General features: G+C 43.6%; 1 protein-coding gene across 1 annotated transcript; it reads right to left on the bottom strand.

The window, feature by feature from the left end:
* Positions 1–11124: 11124 nt before the first annotated feature.
* Positions 11125–13330, bottom strand: CCDC185 (coiled-coil domain containing 185). Its single transcript, XM_079971156.1, has one exon. The coding sequence runs from the start codon at positions 13313–13315 to the stop codon at positions 11225–11227; it is 2091 nt and encodes a 696-aa protein (XP_079827282.1). The 5' UTR covers positions 13316–13330; the 3' UTR covers positions 11125–11224.
* Positions 13331–17834: the final 4504 nt, after the last annotated feature.

The following is a 17834-nucleotide window of genomic DNA, read 5'->3' as shown; positions in this document are numbered from 1 at the left end:
ATGTGGATGGACTTTAAGATATCCGCATTTTTCATCAAACATAAATACAGCCTACACAGTTCCTGGAGAATAGCCTAGAAAGCAGAGAGAATCGAAAGATGCCCTTTAGCTACCCATACTATTGCTGCAATCAAGAAAATGAAACTTCTAAGGATCATAAATGTGTATATATGAGTGAACAGCTTAAAATAGGCTAAATTTACTCATTCCTGTGCTTGATTTGTACCTGCTCAAGATTATGTTTCTTATTTTTCTTCTACCAGTGATCCATCCAGGCACTGAACAGACCAATGCACGTGTAACTTCAGCAAAGCGATGGCTTCATGTGCTTTTAAATTGTTCTGTGATCCAAGCTGTATTTATTTTAAGGCATTATACATAGTTTTTCAGACATAACAGTTTTCCAGAGTGGGTTGAAAAATGCAACAGAATCAGTAAAGATTCCTAAGGCACAAGAAGATCATGGCAGATGAGAAAAAAAAACCTCGTCACTCAAAAACCGGAGATTCTGAAAAGGCTGTGTGAATAATAATAATTTTGTATGGAATTCAAGATCATGAAAATGTTAGTAGTCCACCAGCTCAAGCATTTCTGCTTGCCAGATGGAACAATATCTTCCCTCTTTCCCCTGCTTACTGTTCTGGGTATTCTCCCAGCCCTTGGGGAATTTATGTTACACTTGCAAGAGTCGTTGCATTCTAGAGCAACGGGTTAGTTGAATGGCCCAAAATGTTTTTACTTAACATGGAAGGCTCCAGGGATGTAGCACCACAACAGAAAGTGAAACTGAAACTCCACCTTCATGCTCGTGCAATGGATTATTGCACATTAAACAATATTCTCTAGTGCAAAAGTAGGACATGTTGTTGGACTACAACTGCCATCAGCCCCAACCATTGACCCTGCTGTCTGGGCTGGTTGGGAACTGAAATTCAACAACATCAAGAGGACCATATGTTCCCCATCTCTGTCCTAGTGATACTTGGAACACCAGCATCCCAGTTCCGTGATTACCAAAGGAGATCTGTCATGTACATATATACCTTTTCCATTTAAAAAGACCTCCAGTTCCTTCAGTGGAAGAAAAATGCTCCTCATATAAGCAAAGACACATGTGCCCCCTCCCACCCCCTCCAGTCCAATGAGGTATGACTATGTTCTGGGCTGGACTGGTGCAAATGGGGCCAGGGTGGCAGACAGCAAATCTATATATACCATATCGGCCTGAATATAAGTCTCACTTTTTTTCCAAATTCTGACCAAGAAAAGTTAAAGTGCGGCTTAAATTTGCAACCTTACAAGAATTGACTTTTACAATATTGCTGCTGAAACAGACATACAGTAAAATGGAACAGGTGTTCGTGCCTGCGGAATTTTAAGGGAGTGGCTTACATTCAGGTATTGTCTTTTCTTCTTTTCCCCCTTAGAATTTTAAAGGTGTGGCTTATATTCAGGTGCAACTTATATTCAGGCCAATACGGTACATAGTACAAAAATGAATTACCGGTAACTAAAATTTGTAAGTGAATGGCTGACTTTAAAATATGCATAACAGTGATATGCTCTTAAGTAATATCTGTGCTCAGGTATTCCAAAGGCCACAATAAATGTGGCACTGTTGTCTTCCGTGCACAACTTCATCTTTGAATATGAGAAAATACCAAAGCTGTATAAAAAGCCACAACATTTCCTTAGAACTTTAAGATGATGATGATGATGATTATGCAGAGAAGCTACTTCACCACATACAGATGTGGTACAATTTTTAGCTAAGAGCTTTAAAAGTATCTAAAAATCACACTGGCAGAAATCAATGTGATTAATGGATCCTTCTACTGTGGAACAAAAACTACACAGGGTTGTCACTAGATAGTTGCTATGGTTTCCTGAGGCCTCCTGGCAGCAATTTGCTAGCTTAGCAGGGAGGAAAAGTGACACAATAGAAGAGAAAAGTGTTCCATCGACTGTTCACAGTCATTGCAAACATGTCCCTCTGCATACGTCCTTGAAGGTACGGTTTCAATTTTTAAAAGAAGAAGAAAACATTATTAATGACAAATATATTTTGAAGTAGGTCACACAAGCAAAATGTTTTTGTTGAAAAGCAATCCCAAAGATTCCATCTGGTAAATAATGGACTAACCATAAGGCCTGGCTGCTCTGGCTAGTGCTGTCCATGAATTTATGATGTAATAAACCAAGATTTAAGTGATTGCTAGATGCCTCAACTTTAATGATGCTTAACAACGATTAACATTTAAAATTGGTTTAGAATTATGTGCAAAGGCTTTTAAATAAACAGCTTTCATTATAACACATAATAGATTATTTAATTGATACATAGGGCAGCACTTCCAATCCTTAATCAGTCCAAGCCTGTCCAGAAAGTTCCATGGTCGATGGTTTTCGAAGCTGCTGAACAATCTAGAAGAATCAGCAAGACAGAAAATTTGACCATAAGAGAAGTTTGAACCAAATACCAATAAAGGCTATGGGAAGTTCCTCTCTGGTGGTATTCGAGCAAACACTTGATGAGTCATTTCCTGGGGATGACTTGGTGCTGGCTTGTTTGCATCAAGGTCAGGATAGCCTACAAGAGTCCTTCAACTCTATGATTCCCCCGTCTCTCTTCCAGCATAGGCCATCTGTCAGAGTGACCAAAGCAGTTTCAAAGCCAAGCCCAGGCATGAAATCTAGCTGAAATGGAACTAGGAACTCCACCTCATCCAAATAATGGAGGCTCTGTGGTAGGCATGAAGCCAGAGTTAGTTAGGTGTGTCATTTTTCATTATTCCTATTAAGAAATAATTACTGTTGCTAATGATCATTTTTGGCTTGGCTTCACTGGTGAGAGAAAGGGAAGAAGCCACACCAAACATAGCACGCTTGCACGTTTCAAAACATAAGCACAGAAAAGCATTCAAGTTACCACTACATTAACAACCCAGTGATTTGAAGACTGATGTGGATTATTAGGAGAATTAGTTGTCATTTTATGCCATTAGCTATTTACTTACAGCTTCATAAGCTTCCGCTGTGATGTTCGTGTACATGGAGGAAAACTGTAACAAAATCGGTACCTTCACAAATACTCCTCCACCCACCATAAAGACCAAAACAACTTGATCTCACAGAGATGAGACATGTTACAAGAACACAAGGAAACCGTATGTGTATGTTTATTGTACTTAAAGGTTTGTAGTGATGTACATTGGTCTCCAATTCAAGCACTGACCAAATTTGACAGTGTTGAACAGAAGGTTGGTCAGGACCTCCCAGTAGATATCTAAGATACTATTGCACTAGATTAGCCAGAGATTTTACAGTAACAACACACTCTCTCTTGTGCCTCTTAGCATTAAGTGATGTGCTTGTCTCTAACAGTGGAGGCATAACGTAGCCATTTTGGCTAGCAGCCATTGATAACTTACCTTCCACGAATTTGTCTAATCCTCTTTTAAAGCCATTCAAGTTGGTGCCTCCTATGAGAACAAAAATCATAATTTAACTAAGCTCTGTGTGAAGAAGACCTTTTGTCTGTATATTTATCTACTGCCATTAATATGCAAAATGAGCCATGTGTTTCAAAGCTATTTGGGATTTGTGGGTCACACCTCAGAAATTATAGAGAAGGAAGAAATGTGAATCATAGTGTTCTGCTCTTTTTCCTGAAACAGAAAATTGGGAGGGTGGGAGGTGAGTGAGACTAGAGCTAGTTCAAAGGTTAGAAAGAAGAATCTCTCTCTCTCTCTGAAACATTCATGTTTTATTATCCAATGTGTCTATATGAGAAAGAGAGAGCCATAGTTCATTGGGTCATATACTGTACAATATTCCCTTTTAAAATATATTTGGCACTACATTTCAAGGCTTTTTCCCACCCTGGCAGAAATCACTCCTCAAACAATACAACCCTTTGTTAGGTAGGAGCTTAGTAACAATTGGATTGTGTAGAATAGGCTTTCAGGCTCCTTTTCATTGAATCCGCGTCCATCCATTCTCAACACATTTGGCACTGCCTTTAATGAGCCTGCCTGAACTGTAGTAACCCCTCTGGCAATTTGTAAGGAAGAGAAATTAGATGGATCGCTCTCCTCTGTGTGTTAGGGATGAAGCACTCAGCTTTCATTACAGGATTTTCATTTATAGGTAGCAAATCTCACCCAGAAGTTCCAGCACTCTCTATGGGCGTATGGAGTATTTTACCATTCCAAAGGGTCAAACAAATGATCTCGTGTGACTACAGCTGGCCTCCCACTCCACACCTCTGCACAGCCAAATTCAACCTTGGCCATTTTCACTATCTTGCAAGTAATTTGGTAACCTTCGAATTTCTAGCATTTAATGATAATTGTTTCATGTTAATGAAGTTAATTTACCTGGCATGGTGAAACCGTATGTTAGGGATATATTGATAGCTGCTAAAACAGTATGGAACAAGCACTAGAAAAAAACCTCTTAACCAGGACCAGCCTATGCATGACGCAAGGTGAGACAACAACTTTAGCTGGCAGGATCCATAGGAGCCGTAGATCCTGATTCCCCCACGCTGTTCCTGATTTAGTTCTTCACGCACTCCTTCTTCATCAGTGGGGAGGGAGGTGCCATTTTGTGGTTTGCCTCAGGTGCCAAAATGTATTGGGCCAGCCCTACTCTTAATCTAGCCGCCACCATTTCAAAATGGATAATTTACCAGACAGAATTGATAAGAAAGGACTACTCTTCCAACCCATTCATGTTGCAGATAAATGGATGGACTTTATAGCTTATCAGAATGTGCCCTGGCATCAGAAACAGTTAGTGTTTTGCTTCTGAAACTTTTCTTATATTTGATTTTTTTCAGTTTGTTTTCCAAGGATATTTGTATTTTTTAAAAAGGGAGATATCTATTTATTTGTTGCATTGATATCCCACCCTATTCTCCAAGGGACTCAAGGTGGCATGCATGGCACACCGCTCTTCATTTGATCCCCACAACAACCCTGTCAGGTAGGTTAGGCTGAGAGGCAGTGAGTGACTAGCCTATGGTTATCCAGTGAGCTTCATGGCCAAGTGGGGATTTGAACCCCGGTCTCCCAGATGCTAGTCCAACACTCAAACCACTACATCACACTAATGTGCATGTTTCTTCACATGACCTTATTCTCCTTCCAAAAGGGGCCATGCCTTTCTTAAAATAAAACCCAAACTTAGAATGAAAGCTCATGGCCAACTGGGCCAAAGCAAGTGAGAACAAGGGAGCAGATGGTGCAGATTAGACCTTGTGGATTTAATAATGCTCTCAGTTGTCACTTGCAGGCACAAAACCTTTAGCTATGTATACATTAGTGGTTTAAAATACAGCTGATGATGTTCCTCCATATCCCCATTGCCCGTGTTTCAAGTTGCTTACTTATATTGCTGTACGCACCGGGGTGGTGTGATGAGGATGCCTTTGCTTAATGCGCAATTCAATGAAACCATCTTCTGTGCATGTGCAACAGCTGTTTCCGCCTTAACTGCAGCTTCCATTTCCTAATGATGGAAGCTGGTTTGAGGCAAACAGCACCAAACAGGAATATTTCTCAAAAAGTGACAGGATACCGATGGGTCGTCTACACCCCTTCAAACGCTAGTGGTGGGTGTACACCAGACCTGGGGTAAATGGCAATGTGTACACAGCCTTTGCTTTCTCTGATTGGAATCAGGGCTTTTTTTCAGCCGGAACTCACCAGAACTCAGTTCTGGCCCCTCTCAGGTGGGCACCATTGCCATTATAAGAGAACAAGGGAGGCATTCATGGCGAGTTCTGGCACCTTTTTTTCCTAGAAAAATAGCACTCACAGGAGTATATGGTTTGTGCAAATGTTTCCATGATCCAAAGACATGCTAAAACAGGCTTTGGAAACATTTGAGATATTCATTTCTGCCATTGCTTTCTGCTTTCCGCTCCTATTCAGTAATCGGCAAAAGCTGGCAGAGTGGGGCAGTTGCCTCAATCAGCAAATTCCGAGGGGCAAAAAGTGGACGTATGTTATTCTGAGCTCTTTGAAGAAAGACTGGAATAAGTAAAGCAAGTGAGTAGAACTGGCTATTATAGTCATGTTCTTAAAGCCAATGGCCCAATGCTGTGCCAGTTCTTGTGCACGCTATTTGTGAAATGGAACCACCAGCTAGTTTCCTTCTGCGCTTGTTCTTTGGATCCAACCCACAGTGCTCTGCTTTTTGATAAAGCAGTACAATGGTACCTCAGGTTACATACACTTCAGGTTACATACGCTTCAGGTTACAGACTCCGCTAACCCAGAAATAGTGCTTCAGGTTAAGAACTTTGCTTCAGGATGAGAACAGAAATCGGGTGGCGGCGGCGCAGCAGCAGCAGGAGGCCCCATTTGCTAAAGTGGTGCTTCAAGTTAAGAACAGTTTCAGGTTAAGAACGGACCTCCAGAACGAATTAAGTACTTAACCTGAGGTACCACTGTATTTTCTGAGGGCTTCAGCAGCCAAACGACATATAATGGAAGTGTTTCACTCAGCTATCTTCGTCTGTCTCCCACCTGAAGATCCAGCTTGCATATCACAAGGAGCAGAAAAAATTTGTCGCCTCCTGTTACCACATGGCATAGTCGCCGGCCTTTAACTGAAAGAGCTGGCAACTGTCTCTCTACTGAATGCAAGATTTCCTTTGCTTTCATGCTCGGCTGGTGCTTTGTTAGGCTGTGAATGCTTTTTCTTTAGCCGTCTTTTGTAAGGACAGATTTAGCTTCAGTGTGACAGTGTTGTACACCGACTGCTCTGCCATGTGTGGACAAAACATGACCAGTTTGGCTGCAGCCAGTCATCGTGGATCTTCTCCATTACATCACCATCAGACGATGGCTTGGCCTAACAACGCAAAACAGACTTCAGCTTGTGGGAGGTGGGTTTTTTGTTTTGTTTTTTTAAGTTAAGAAGAAAGCCTGGGGGGGGGGAGCACTGGTTCCCCAGACTTCTTTTTTGGTGAGGGGAAGAATAGTTGAATATCGTCTGCATGGTAATAAAGAAAACCAAGTTGGAAACATCATATTCTAGATTTACACAAAGCAGCTTCAGAGTGGGGAACGGGACAGAGAAATGTTGGGAAGCAATGTCTTCACAATTCCACAATATAATTTATTGGAAGAGAAGCTAAGGGATAAATAAGGGATATTGGTTTCATTACTCTCTTAATAAACTTTTCTGTAGGAATACCATGAGCAAGCAACAGAAAATAAAAAGTGATCAAAGGGATTATTTGTAAACTAGTACATTGGTGTTAACCAAATATACAAGTAACACTCGTTTCTAGTCCTGTTATAGCTATAGCAATGGTAGGTTCTGCGTTCTTTGAAAGAGAGATCATGAGACTCTTAGATTTTTGTTGTTTTGGTTTTTAATTTTTTACAATTTGTGTATTTAGGAATGAACAGGTTGAGAGGAGGGGAAGGAAACAACCAATACACACAAACCTTTCTTAAGCCAGGGGTGGACAACACATTGCCCTCTAGACTTTGTGGACTACAAGTCCCATCATCCCTTACTATTGGCCATGCTCACTGGACCTGATATGAGTTATCTGAATAATAATAATTTTCTGTTCATCTTCCCAAAGGAGCCCAGGGGAATAAGTAGAATCACTAGAATCCAACAAGTCAATCCAACAGTCGTGCACTATTATTGCGACATACCTTTGGTTTCTTTCTTTAAATCTGAGACAATTCTTCAATTTAACCATAGCAGTGATTCCTCAGTTTTTTCTATCCATTCTTTAATAGGCAGAGTACAAGCTGATTTCCACATTTTTGCAAAAAGAATTCTGACTGCAGGCAGCATGCAGGGAGACCATTTCATGATGTTCTATTAGGTCACTAACACAGGTTTGTGCTAAGTCAGTCTGCTGTGACTGTGGGTCCGTGGTGGATCTTGGGGTCTCAAATTTCAGCAGTGCCCTGTTTGGCACAAAAATTCAGCGGCCCTCTGCCTCTCATCATCCATTGTAAATCATAGTTTTTAAATATATATATATATTTTAAAAACCACATACCTATATTTAAGATAATATCTACTTTGGCACTGGGAGACCACTATTATATACTCTCTGAATATATAATACTGGCAAGGCAAGAAACCTGGCGCAGGATCAGCTGAAGCTTCTGGACAGTGTTCAAGGGGCGGCTCACATAGTGCACATTACAGTAGTCAGCTCAAGCGAGGACTGTGGCAAAAACTAGCTTTGAGGGAGTGTGGCTTTCCCTCATCCCAATCTACGACAGCCAATCCCATCTTCCTTACATCAAACAGCCCACCCATCACCACCACCCATTCATTATAGTGTAGAGATGCAAGCTCACAGCCAATACCATTGCTCTTAAGATAAACAGATGATGGAAAAAGCACTATCATCAGCAGACAGATGACAACAGTCCCCGTGCCCCCAATTTCACTCAAGCGATTTCATATAGATTCTTGAAATTGCTGGGGAAGTTCTTGAAGAGCTGAGATGCCTGCACATTTCACCTCTTGTAACTTTATTTCAGGTCAAATCTGATGTAATGACAGTTGATAGCAGGAACCATTTAAAAGCAGAAATGAGCAAGTGACCTCTAAAAGTACTCTGTGACACAAACAGAATATCCTCTCTCTCTGCCTCTAATAGGTTATTGGAGGTCTAGTAACTGTTAACTGGCCTTTAATGACAGACAGACAGACAGACTCCCTCGATATGCAGGGGAAGGCTATAGTAGCTGATAAGAGAACATGTGCCATGGATCCAGCATTTACAGCAGATAAGGCATGATCTGAGCAGTTAATTGAGCACCATCTGGTGAAAAGGCAAGATACAAATTTAACAAATATACAAGAGACTTCCCATTGACTCCAACAGATAACAAACATTTGCTTAACTCTTCAATTAAGATCAATGGGATTTTCATGGACGGGCCCATAAAGATACTTTAGAATAGTTCTCCCCCCCCAAAAAAAAAAAATGTTTAGGGGTAGTCTCATTTTCCTACTCATATTGAAATACTGCCCCTCAAAGAGGCCAAAGTTAGCTTCACAAAATGTTTAGGGGTATGCGTACCCCTGCGTCCTCCCAGAAAAAAGCACTGCTTTAGAGTATGCCCCATTAAATAAGTTGGGACTTGCTTCTGAATGAGAGGTTTGCACTTGTCATGTATACATGATAAGGCCAATAAAATGATTCCAGCTCCAAAATCTATTTTAACAGCTCTTTCCAGATGAGAAATCATTGTGCAACTCTTTAGTGCCCTCCTCTGGTCCATTTTAGAAGTGTTACATTCTGGTGAGGAATCTTAATTTTCCGGAAAGAAGCAAAAGAAATATTGTGAGCTATGTGTTATGCAAAAAGTAGCCTTTCCTATATCCAAATATAAGCATATCAACTTTTCTAAGATTAAAATGTGGTGGCAGTGAGATTACAGCACCCAAGCGGAGAACATTTATTTCAGTGATACACCAGTTCTTATACTTTCCAGAGTGTCTTAGGTATATACTGTGAAATCCAAACTTTGGTCCGCTCCTGGCAGGGCCAGGGTCATAGCCACAGTCCTGCCATTCACGTCAGCCAGGGTGGAGGAGACAAAAGTGATTGGGCCAAGATTGGGTTTGATTGTGTCATGTGATGGTAGTGGGGTCCACTTGGTCTGCATCTAGGCCAGTTTTAGAACTTATATGGAGGAGGAAAGGGAGCCATGTGGTCCTGTCTGTGGTACTGTCTGGTTAAAAGTCCAAACCTTGGGCTCCAAGTGCTCTGGCACCATTTCAGTCAAGTATCAGATGTGTGAATCTTGAATGTTTTGGGCACCTGTGTCAATAGAAGTGAAGTTATTGTTCCTCAAGTTCTGTCATTTTATTCTCTCCAACCAACCTATCAAATAACACACGTACTTATTAAATTTTGAATTACATTAAGATGGGTAATTAATTCACCATACTTATAATTGTATATTATCTGTTTTAGATCACAGATCAACCCAGAACATGAATGATGCAATGATAGTTTCCTGGAAGGTCATCCTAGAGGAAACAGGATAGGTGATACATATAACTCTGATGTTAAGACAGAGAAATCTGATATCAGAACTTCCCTCCTCCGCAATCCTGCCCCAACTAACATCAGAGCTCCAGGTTGGAGAAGATCAAAGGGGAGTGATTTGGGAAGCAGCTTGAATCCAAGATTTCAAATCTTCCTGGTTTCCAGGTAGCTATTTAGTTATACTCTTGTGCATGACTAAATCTCTCCCTCCCCATTCATTCCCACTGCTTTCTATGGAAGAGAGGTTTTTTTAAAGCAGAAAAATGTAGATAGAAATGTAGGGTATTCCCCTCTCTTCTCACTTCTGCCTTGCAAATTCAAGCCCAGATTTGGATATGACAGTGGAATCGTCTCCATATTCCCAACTTAGTCACTGTTATTGATCATAAAGTAATACAATTCCTACTTTTCAAAATATGGAAATATACTGATCAAGCTTTATTTTAAGAATACTTTATAAATTATACATAGTTTGTGTTCCTGCAGTTTCCTTCATAAATAGGTTTCTAATTCACTACATTACAAACTTGACAGAGCCATCATAGCCATATGCTAAAACAATATATTCGTTATGTTTGCCAAACTACGGCGATTGTGCGTGCACAGTGATAAGCACATGTACTCAGCCAAAATAAATGGGACTAGTGTAAATGGTTGACTGTGCAGATTGCAGGCAACTGCTTAGGTTATTTAGCTATAAAAATAGTATTTCTTTAGATAATTAATTATTGGAATATCTTTAAATATGATTCTATTCTTGATGTACGATGAACTGCTACATACTTTGAAATGAAGTATGTGTCATTAACCATTCACAAACTGTGTAAACTCCATAATCTGTGAACACTTCAGATATTCATTGTAAAATAGAATTTTACAAAATTATAATTTGTTACAAGAATACTCAATTGAAAGTGCCTAGCATTAAACCAAGGCCACTTTCCATAAAGAGTAGCACAGGGCCAAAGTTCAATTCTTTCTCTTTACGATCAAATCACAAATGCAAGTGATAGATTTTTAGTATAAACAGTAAATGTTTGTAAACCAAACACTTATGAGTCAAACAGTAATTAGGGCTCAAATCACTTTAGTGTACAGCAATGCAGAGTGAACGCATTACAGCCATCTTTTTTTGACACAACACAGTCTGGAATGTTTCCTTAAACTTCATTACAGGCCTCTAAGGAGGCTTGCATTACGTTGCGCATCTAAAGCCATCTGGTCGAATGAATTGCGATTTATCAGGTCTCTCACTTTTTCTCTAAGGTCATAAGATGCTTTGGCTATTCTCCTAGACTCGTCGATAGCTGCGTCCTTGTGCCTTAGAATCTGATTGCTTTTCTGAGCTTTCCTTCTTAAAGCTTCTTGCATTTCCCGTAGGTGACATTTTTCGTCATAATCAAGCTTCTGTTTGCGAAAATGGTGGTTCCGTTCTTTCATACAGTTCAGCTCTCTCACGCGCTGCGATCTGTCTCGGATATTTTTGGACATGATTTCTCTGGCCTGCTGGATCTTCATCTCAGCTATCTGCAGCAACATCTCCTTGCGCCTCCTCTTCTCTTCCTCCGTCTCTTTGGCTCTTACCTTGGCTATCAAGCCCTGCTCTTCTTCCTTTAAAGTCTTCTCCTTCAGTTCCCTGTTCCTTTCTTCAAGCAGTTGCTCCAGGATTTCCTGGGACCTCTGAAGCTTTTGTTCGATACACAGCCTCTTGTACAGCTCGTCGGCTTTGACCCGATCTTCCACCTGGTCCTTAGCGCTCATGTGCTTGGTCTGCTTGTAGTCATTCATATCTATCTTCCTCCTCTTCCTTTCCATATCCTTTATCAGCCTCTTCTCCAGGGCCTGCAGCATCCTTTCCTTGTACAAAGCGGAGTTCTGCTCTTTGGTGCGCCTATCGCTTAACCTTTTGTCCCAGAGCTGCTTTTCCTGGCACCGTTTCCGATACTCGGCCTGAAGCCGAGCGCTCTCCAGCTTCTCCCTCCGCCTGCAATCCTGCTCTTTGGCCAGCTTCTTCCACTTCTTGTCCCGAAGCATCACATCCCTCTCCCGGGCTGCCAACAGCTGCTGCTCCTCTAGCCTGAGCTTGGCTTTCCGTTGATCGCGGTCCCTCTGCCACTGGTCCAGGCTGTCAACCAACTGGTACTGCCTCTCCTTCTCCGCCCTGGCTTTGTGCTGCTTCTCCTTCCTCCTCATCTTATCCCAGGCGTCGGAAACCTGCAGCTGACGGTCCTTCATCTCTTCTTCCTCCTGGTGCCTGGCGAGCATGAGGGCCGCGATCTTCTTGTCCCTTTCGGGGATCAGGTCCTCGTACCTTTTGTCTGTCAGGTCCTGCAGGCTGACCTGTGGGTCTCCCTTGCGGGGCTTGCGACGGGGCTTGCGGCCCAGGAGGCGCTGGTGCAGGTGGGCGCTGGGGTCACGGGGCAGGTAGGCCTGAGGCTCCTCGTCCTCATACGGCCTCACCAAACAGTGCATGAGGTCTGCCAGGCTGTGGCTGCTGTCACAGGGCTCCTGCCAGTCCCTCCTGGGGAGCTCCTTCTTCTCCAGGCGAGGAGAGGCCTTGCTGTCGAACTGGGCGAAGGAGAAGGAAGAGGGGCAGATGGAGGGAGGCTTGCTGGCGTCGGTGGGGAGATCCGTGCCGTACTCCAAGGGCCGAGGCACCGGGCTGGCCCACTGGTCGTCGCGGAGCAGCTCCTCCACGCGGGTGCACCTGCCCACCGGGGAGCGCGCGGGGAGATCGGGGTGCCCCGGGAAGTCCCCGCCGTAGAGCGTGGTGCACGAGGTGGTGCACGGCGTGGCGCAGCCTTCGCCCGCCGGCGCCAGGTGCTGCTGCTGCCAAGCGGACAGGCGCAGAGGGGACGCGCAAGAGGCAGACGCGGCGGGTCGCTTGCCGCGCGGCGCCGTCGAGCAGCCCTTGCCCTTGCGCGGCGGGGGCAACAGCAGGCCTCCCTCGTCGCGGTACGCTTGCGCCAGGAGGTGTCGCCGCAGGCCGCCCTCGCCGCCCGCCACCTCGGGCTCCGAGCTGTAGGCGTCCGGGAAGGGCCGCGGCGGGGAGAAGCGGCCGGGGCTGCTGCGTCGCCGCGCCATCCTGCGCGGGGTCTCGGCGCCCGACAAGCTGCAGCACGACGTGGCGGGCGCCTTCTTGCGGCCCTTGCTGGCGCTGGGCGCGCCTCGGTCGCTCGGGGAGACGCGCCACCCGGGCTCCGCCCCGAGGTACTGGCCCGACCCGCGCCGCGGCCGACGCCGCTGCTGGTGCCGCCTCATGGCCGATGTGGCCTCGGGCCCCGGCGCACGCCGCCCCCGCCTGCGCAGCAGCACAGTCGGCGCCCGCGCGCGTCACAATGCCCGGCCAAGGAGGGCCTGGGCCGCAGCTGCCTCGGCCCGCCGGCGCCCTCCGCGCAACCCCGCCCGCCCGCCCGCGCGGGGACCCTGGTGCCGGCTTGTTCCGCACCAGGCCTCGCGGTGGCCCCCAGCGCCATCTCCTCCCTCTCTTCCTTGGCGCTATCTTCAGACGCGCGCTTGTTCTCGCTGAAACCAGTGGGAGGAATGAAGTCATTCTACCCCAAGTTTGCATTCAACCCACTGTTCGGTCCTGGTGGGCACCAAACACGTGAAGGGCACCTTGGCTAGCCCTGCTGCCCCTAGGTGCCCATGCACGTGTAGTTGACCGAGCTACACTTCCCAGGATTTTTCAGGGGAAGCCCTCTGCCTTCAGGCACATGTGGTCTGACACGTTATCATATAGCTTTTTAACATGAACTTTTGTAGGCAAGAGTGAGAAAACTCATTGCACAGTAAAGCAGTTTGGATAATCTGGGATGCTTTCCTGAGTAAACCCAAGTGGTATTAGAGAGAGACTTAAATTTTGTACAGCGACTTAATGGGATACATAATGCTATGCTAAATATAGCTATAATGCTAAATATATGAATTTTTCAGTGACCTACATCTCGGTTTAACACCATATTCCTATGCAAGTCCCATTAAGTTAAAGGTGCCTTATAAGTAAGCGTGCATTGGATTGCAGCCAGGATTATTGAAGTCACAGGATTACAGTGTTTTAGGCTGCAATCCTCATGAAAGTAAGCCTTATTGAATGCAGTGGGTTTTAACTCTCAGACATAGCAAATGTGCATTTCTAAATACTGTTGGCAGCCTTTTGCAGACAAAAGATCAAGTGTGGTATAGTAATGGATAAAGTCTTGGACTTGGATCAGGAAAGAAAATCTGGGTGTATGGCAACCCAAAAGCTTCTTTTTTTAAAGCTGAACAACTTTGGGCAAATCTTTAAAATGTCACAATTTAGTAGCTGAACAGTCATCTCAGTTTATCTGGAAAGTGTTGGTGAAGTTTCCAAAGATAAGGCTATGTCTGGACGAGCTTGTTGAACCAGCCCCTGCAGTTCACATTGCATTGCAGCGTACTTGTATGCAAGGTGCTTTCACCTTGGCTTACCTTGCTTTCACCTTGACTGTGTTCTGTGCTGTTATAAGCCACACTGATTTTTGAGATATGTGTTACTGTATCACCAGTCCATTTGCACCTGCTCTGGAGTAGCAGCACCAAATGGCACTGATTCAGCCTCACCATACTCTGAAGGAGGCTTCTAAGCACTTTCAGATGAAGGTATCTGTGGGAGAAGGATGTTGGAGGCCAGGCTTGCATGCGTGACCCTGCTGCCCTCTTCACTGACTGTGAATGCTTGAAGAGGACTTTATTTACAACTGAATTACAGCACCTGCTTTTTATGCAGTAAGTTAAAATATGCAAACTACTGCTTTTTAATTTTTAATGTATTGCTGAGTCTCATTTTGACCTTTAATTAAAAATTATTAGTGCTGACAAGCTATTTTGAGAAGATATAATTCCTCATACAGTGATACCTCGGGTTACAGATGCTTCAGGTTACAGACGCTTCAGGTTACAGACTCTGCTAACCCAGAAATAGTACCTCGGGTTAAGAACTTTGCTTCAGGATGAGAACAGAAATCGTGCTCTGGCGGTGCGGCGACAGCGAGAGGCCCCATTAGCTAAAGTCCCTCAGGTTAAGAACAGTTTCAGGTTAAGAACCATAACCATGGAAATAAGGGACCAGCAGCCTCAAAAAAAAAAAGGGATCAGTAGCCAAAATAAGGGATTTTAGTCAACCAGCAGCCAAACGAAGCCTCAAGCGGTGGTTCCCACAGCGCAGCAACCCGGCAAAGGGGATGCAGCAAGGAAAACCACCGTCACCTTTCCGCTGCGAAGCGCTGAGCAAAGGCGAGTCCCCAGGCAACGCGGCCGATTTGATCGGCACAAGGCATGCAAGCTCCACCCCCCAGTCGTTCTTAGACTCCTTGTTGGGTGAGCAACGCACCAAGCAACACAGTTGGAGCCTCCCTCCTCCCAGGCCGGCAGGGAAGGAGGGAGAGGAGCTGCTTCATTTGAAACCCGGGAAATTTACAGGATATCATCAATCCGGGACAGCAGCAGGAAATGGCGCTGGGATAAGGGAATTTCTCGTCAAATAAGGGACGGTTGACAGCTATGGGCCTCCAGAATGAATTAAGTTCTTAACCCGAGGTACCACTGTACCATCAAATCTAGATAACTGGACTAGGGTGTAAACTCATTAAGATCGCTTGAAAGGGCCTTCTGTCTTCTTGAGAAGATGATAAATATACCAAGTATTACCACATGTGCAGGAATCAGGCTGTTTCAAAAACGAATAAGCATCCTATAGGAGGTTGGTTTGGAATGAATGGGTTAATTTGTTTCCTGTTATCAAGCCTTGCCTCTCAAGTAATCAAACTGGAAGGTATTATAATTTAATTAGCAAAGTTTGATACAGATCCTATGGCAGAGCTTTCCCAACTTTTCCTGCTGGTGACTCACTTTTTAGACATGCATCATTTCGCAACACAGTAATTCAGTTTTACAGTGGTACCTCTGGTTACGTACTTAATTCGTTCCGGAGGTCCGTTCTTTTTTTTTTTTTTTTTAATAAATATTTCTTGAGATTTTTTTAAATACAAAATGCAAAAATGATAAACAATATAACATGTATCATAACACATTTTTCAAAACTTCTTTGGACTCCCTCACGTCTCCCGCTCCCACTTACATCATTATAATTTTTTTCCAGCAATTTATCATCTTATTTATATTCTTAAATCTTATTCAATTAGTTTAATCTAATCTCCAAAAGTTTTATGTTTTCCTCAGTCTCACTTATCGTCAGATTCAAATCTAATTCAATGGTAGGCAATTATTTATGATCTAGCATCCTTCTTAGCATTCGACCAAATTACAATACTTTTGTAAATAAATCTTGAATTTCTTCCAGTCTTCTTCAACCCTCTCTTCTCCCAGGTCTCGAATTCTACCAGTCATCTCGGCCAGTTGCATATAGTCCATCAGCTGCATCTGCCACTCTTCCAGTGTGGGTAGATCTTGAGTTTTCCAGCTCTTAGCGATAAGTATCCTTGCTGCCGTTGTTGCATACATAAAAAATGTCCTTCTTTAACACCTTCTGGCCGACAATGCCCAGAAGGAAGGCCTCCGGTTTCTTAGTGAAGGTATACTTAAATACCTTTTTCAACTCATTATATATCATTTCCCAGAAGGCCTTCACTCTAGGGCAAGTCCACCAGAGGTGAAAGAATGTTCCTTCATGTTCTTTACATTTCCAACATTTATTATCAGACAAATGGTATATTTTGGCAAGTTTAACTGGGGTCATGTACCATCTATATATCATTTTCATTACATTTTCCTTCAAAGCATTACATGCAGTGAAGTTCAGCCCAGTGGTCCACAACCTTTCCCAGTCCTCAAACATGATATTATGCCCAATATCCTGAGCCCACTTTATCATAACCGATTTAACCATTTCGTCTTGTGTATTCCATTTCAACAGCAAGTTATACATTCTTGAGAGTACCTTAGTCTTAGACTCTAACAGTTCTGTTTCCAACTTCGATTTCTCCACCTGGAACCCTACCTTTTTGTCATTTTTAAAAACTTCTTTAATCTGAGCGTAATGTAACCAGTCTCGCACTTTATCCGTCATTTTCTCCAAACTCTGCAATTTCCAATTGTCTCCGTCTTTTTCTAATATTTCCCAATATTTTGGCCATTTGGCCTCCATATTGGGTCTTTTTCGGGCCTTAGCTTCCAGAGGTGAAAGCCACCTCGGAGTTTTGTTTTCCAATAAGTCTTTGTATTTTGTCCAGACATCGTTCCGGAGGTCCGTTCTTAACCTGAAACTGTTCTTAACCTGAAGCACCACTTTAGCTAATGGGGCCTCCTGCTGCTGCCGCGCTGCCGGAGCACGATTTCTGTTCTCATCCTGAAGCAAAGTTCTTAACCCGAGGTATTATTTCTGGGTTAGCAGAGTCTGTAACCTGAAGCGCATGTAATCTGAAGCATATGTAACCCAAGATACCACTGTACTAGCAAACTGAAGGTTAAACTAGCCCCTTTCCAGCCCCAGGAGGAGTGCGGGGAGCATTTATGTGACACATATACACAATGCAGCTGACACACAGTTTGGAAAGCTCTGTTCTATGGTTTGGTGCCATAGGATCGATACAACTGTATTTTCTTCAATGTTTTGAAATATTTGTGGATTTAAATGTAAATCACGGCTTAATACGGGCTATAACTAGCTGGTTTATTGCACTGGCATTTAGGTCAGGAAGGATCTCACAGAGGGCTTAAAAAAGTTGACCTAACAAGATTCTGCTAAGTCTTTAAATGTTAGGGACTGTCTAATTATGGGCTAACCTGATGTGTTTATTCC

Source organism: Podarcis cretensis (genome assembly GCF_951804945.1).
Source record: "Podarcis cretensis genome assembly, chromosome: 3".
NCBI lineage: Eukaryota > Metazoa > Chordata > Lepidosauria > Squamata > Lacertidae > Podarcis > Podarcis cretensis.
This window is presented reverse-complemented; position numbering and strand designations above follow the sequence as displayed.

Bases quoted from the DNA above. Each gene is read 5' to 3' on its own strand.
- CCDC185 (XM_079971156.1), bottom strand. From the start codon at position 13,315: ATGAGGCGGCACCAGCAGCGGCGTCGGCCGCGGCGCGGGTCGGGCCAG.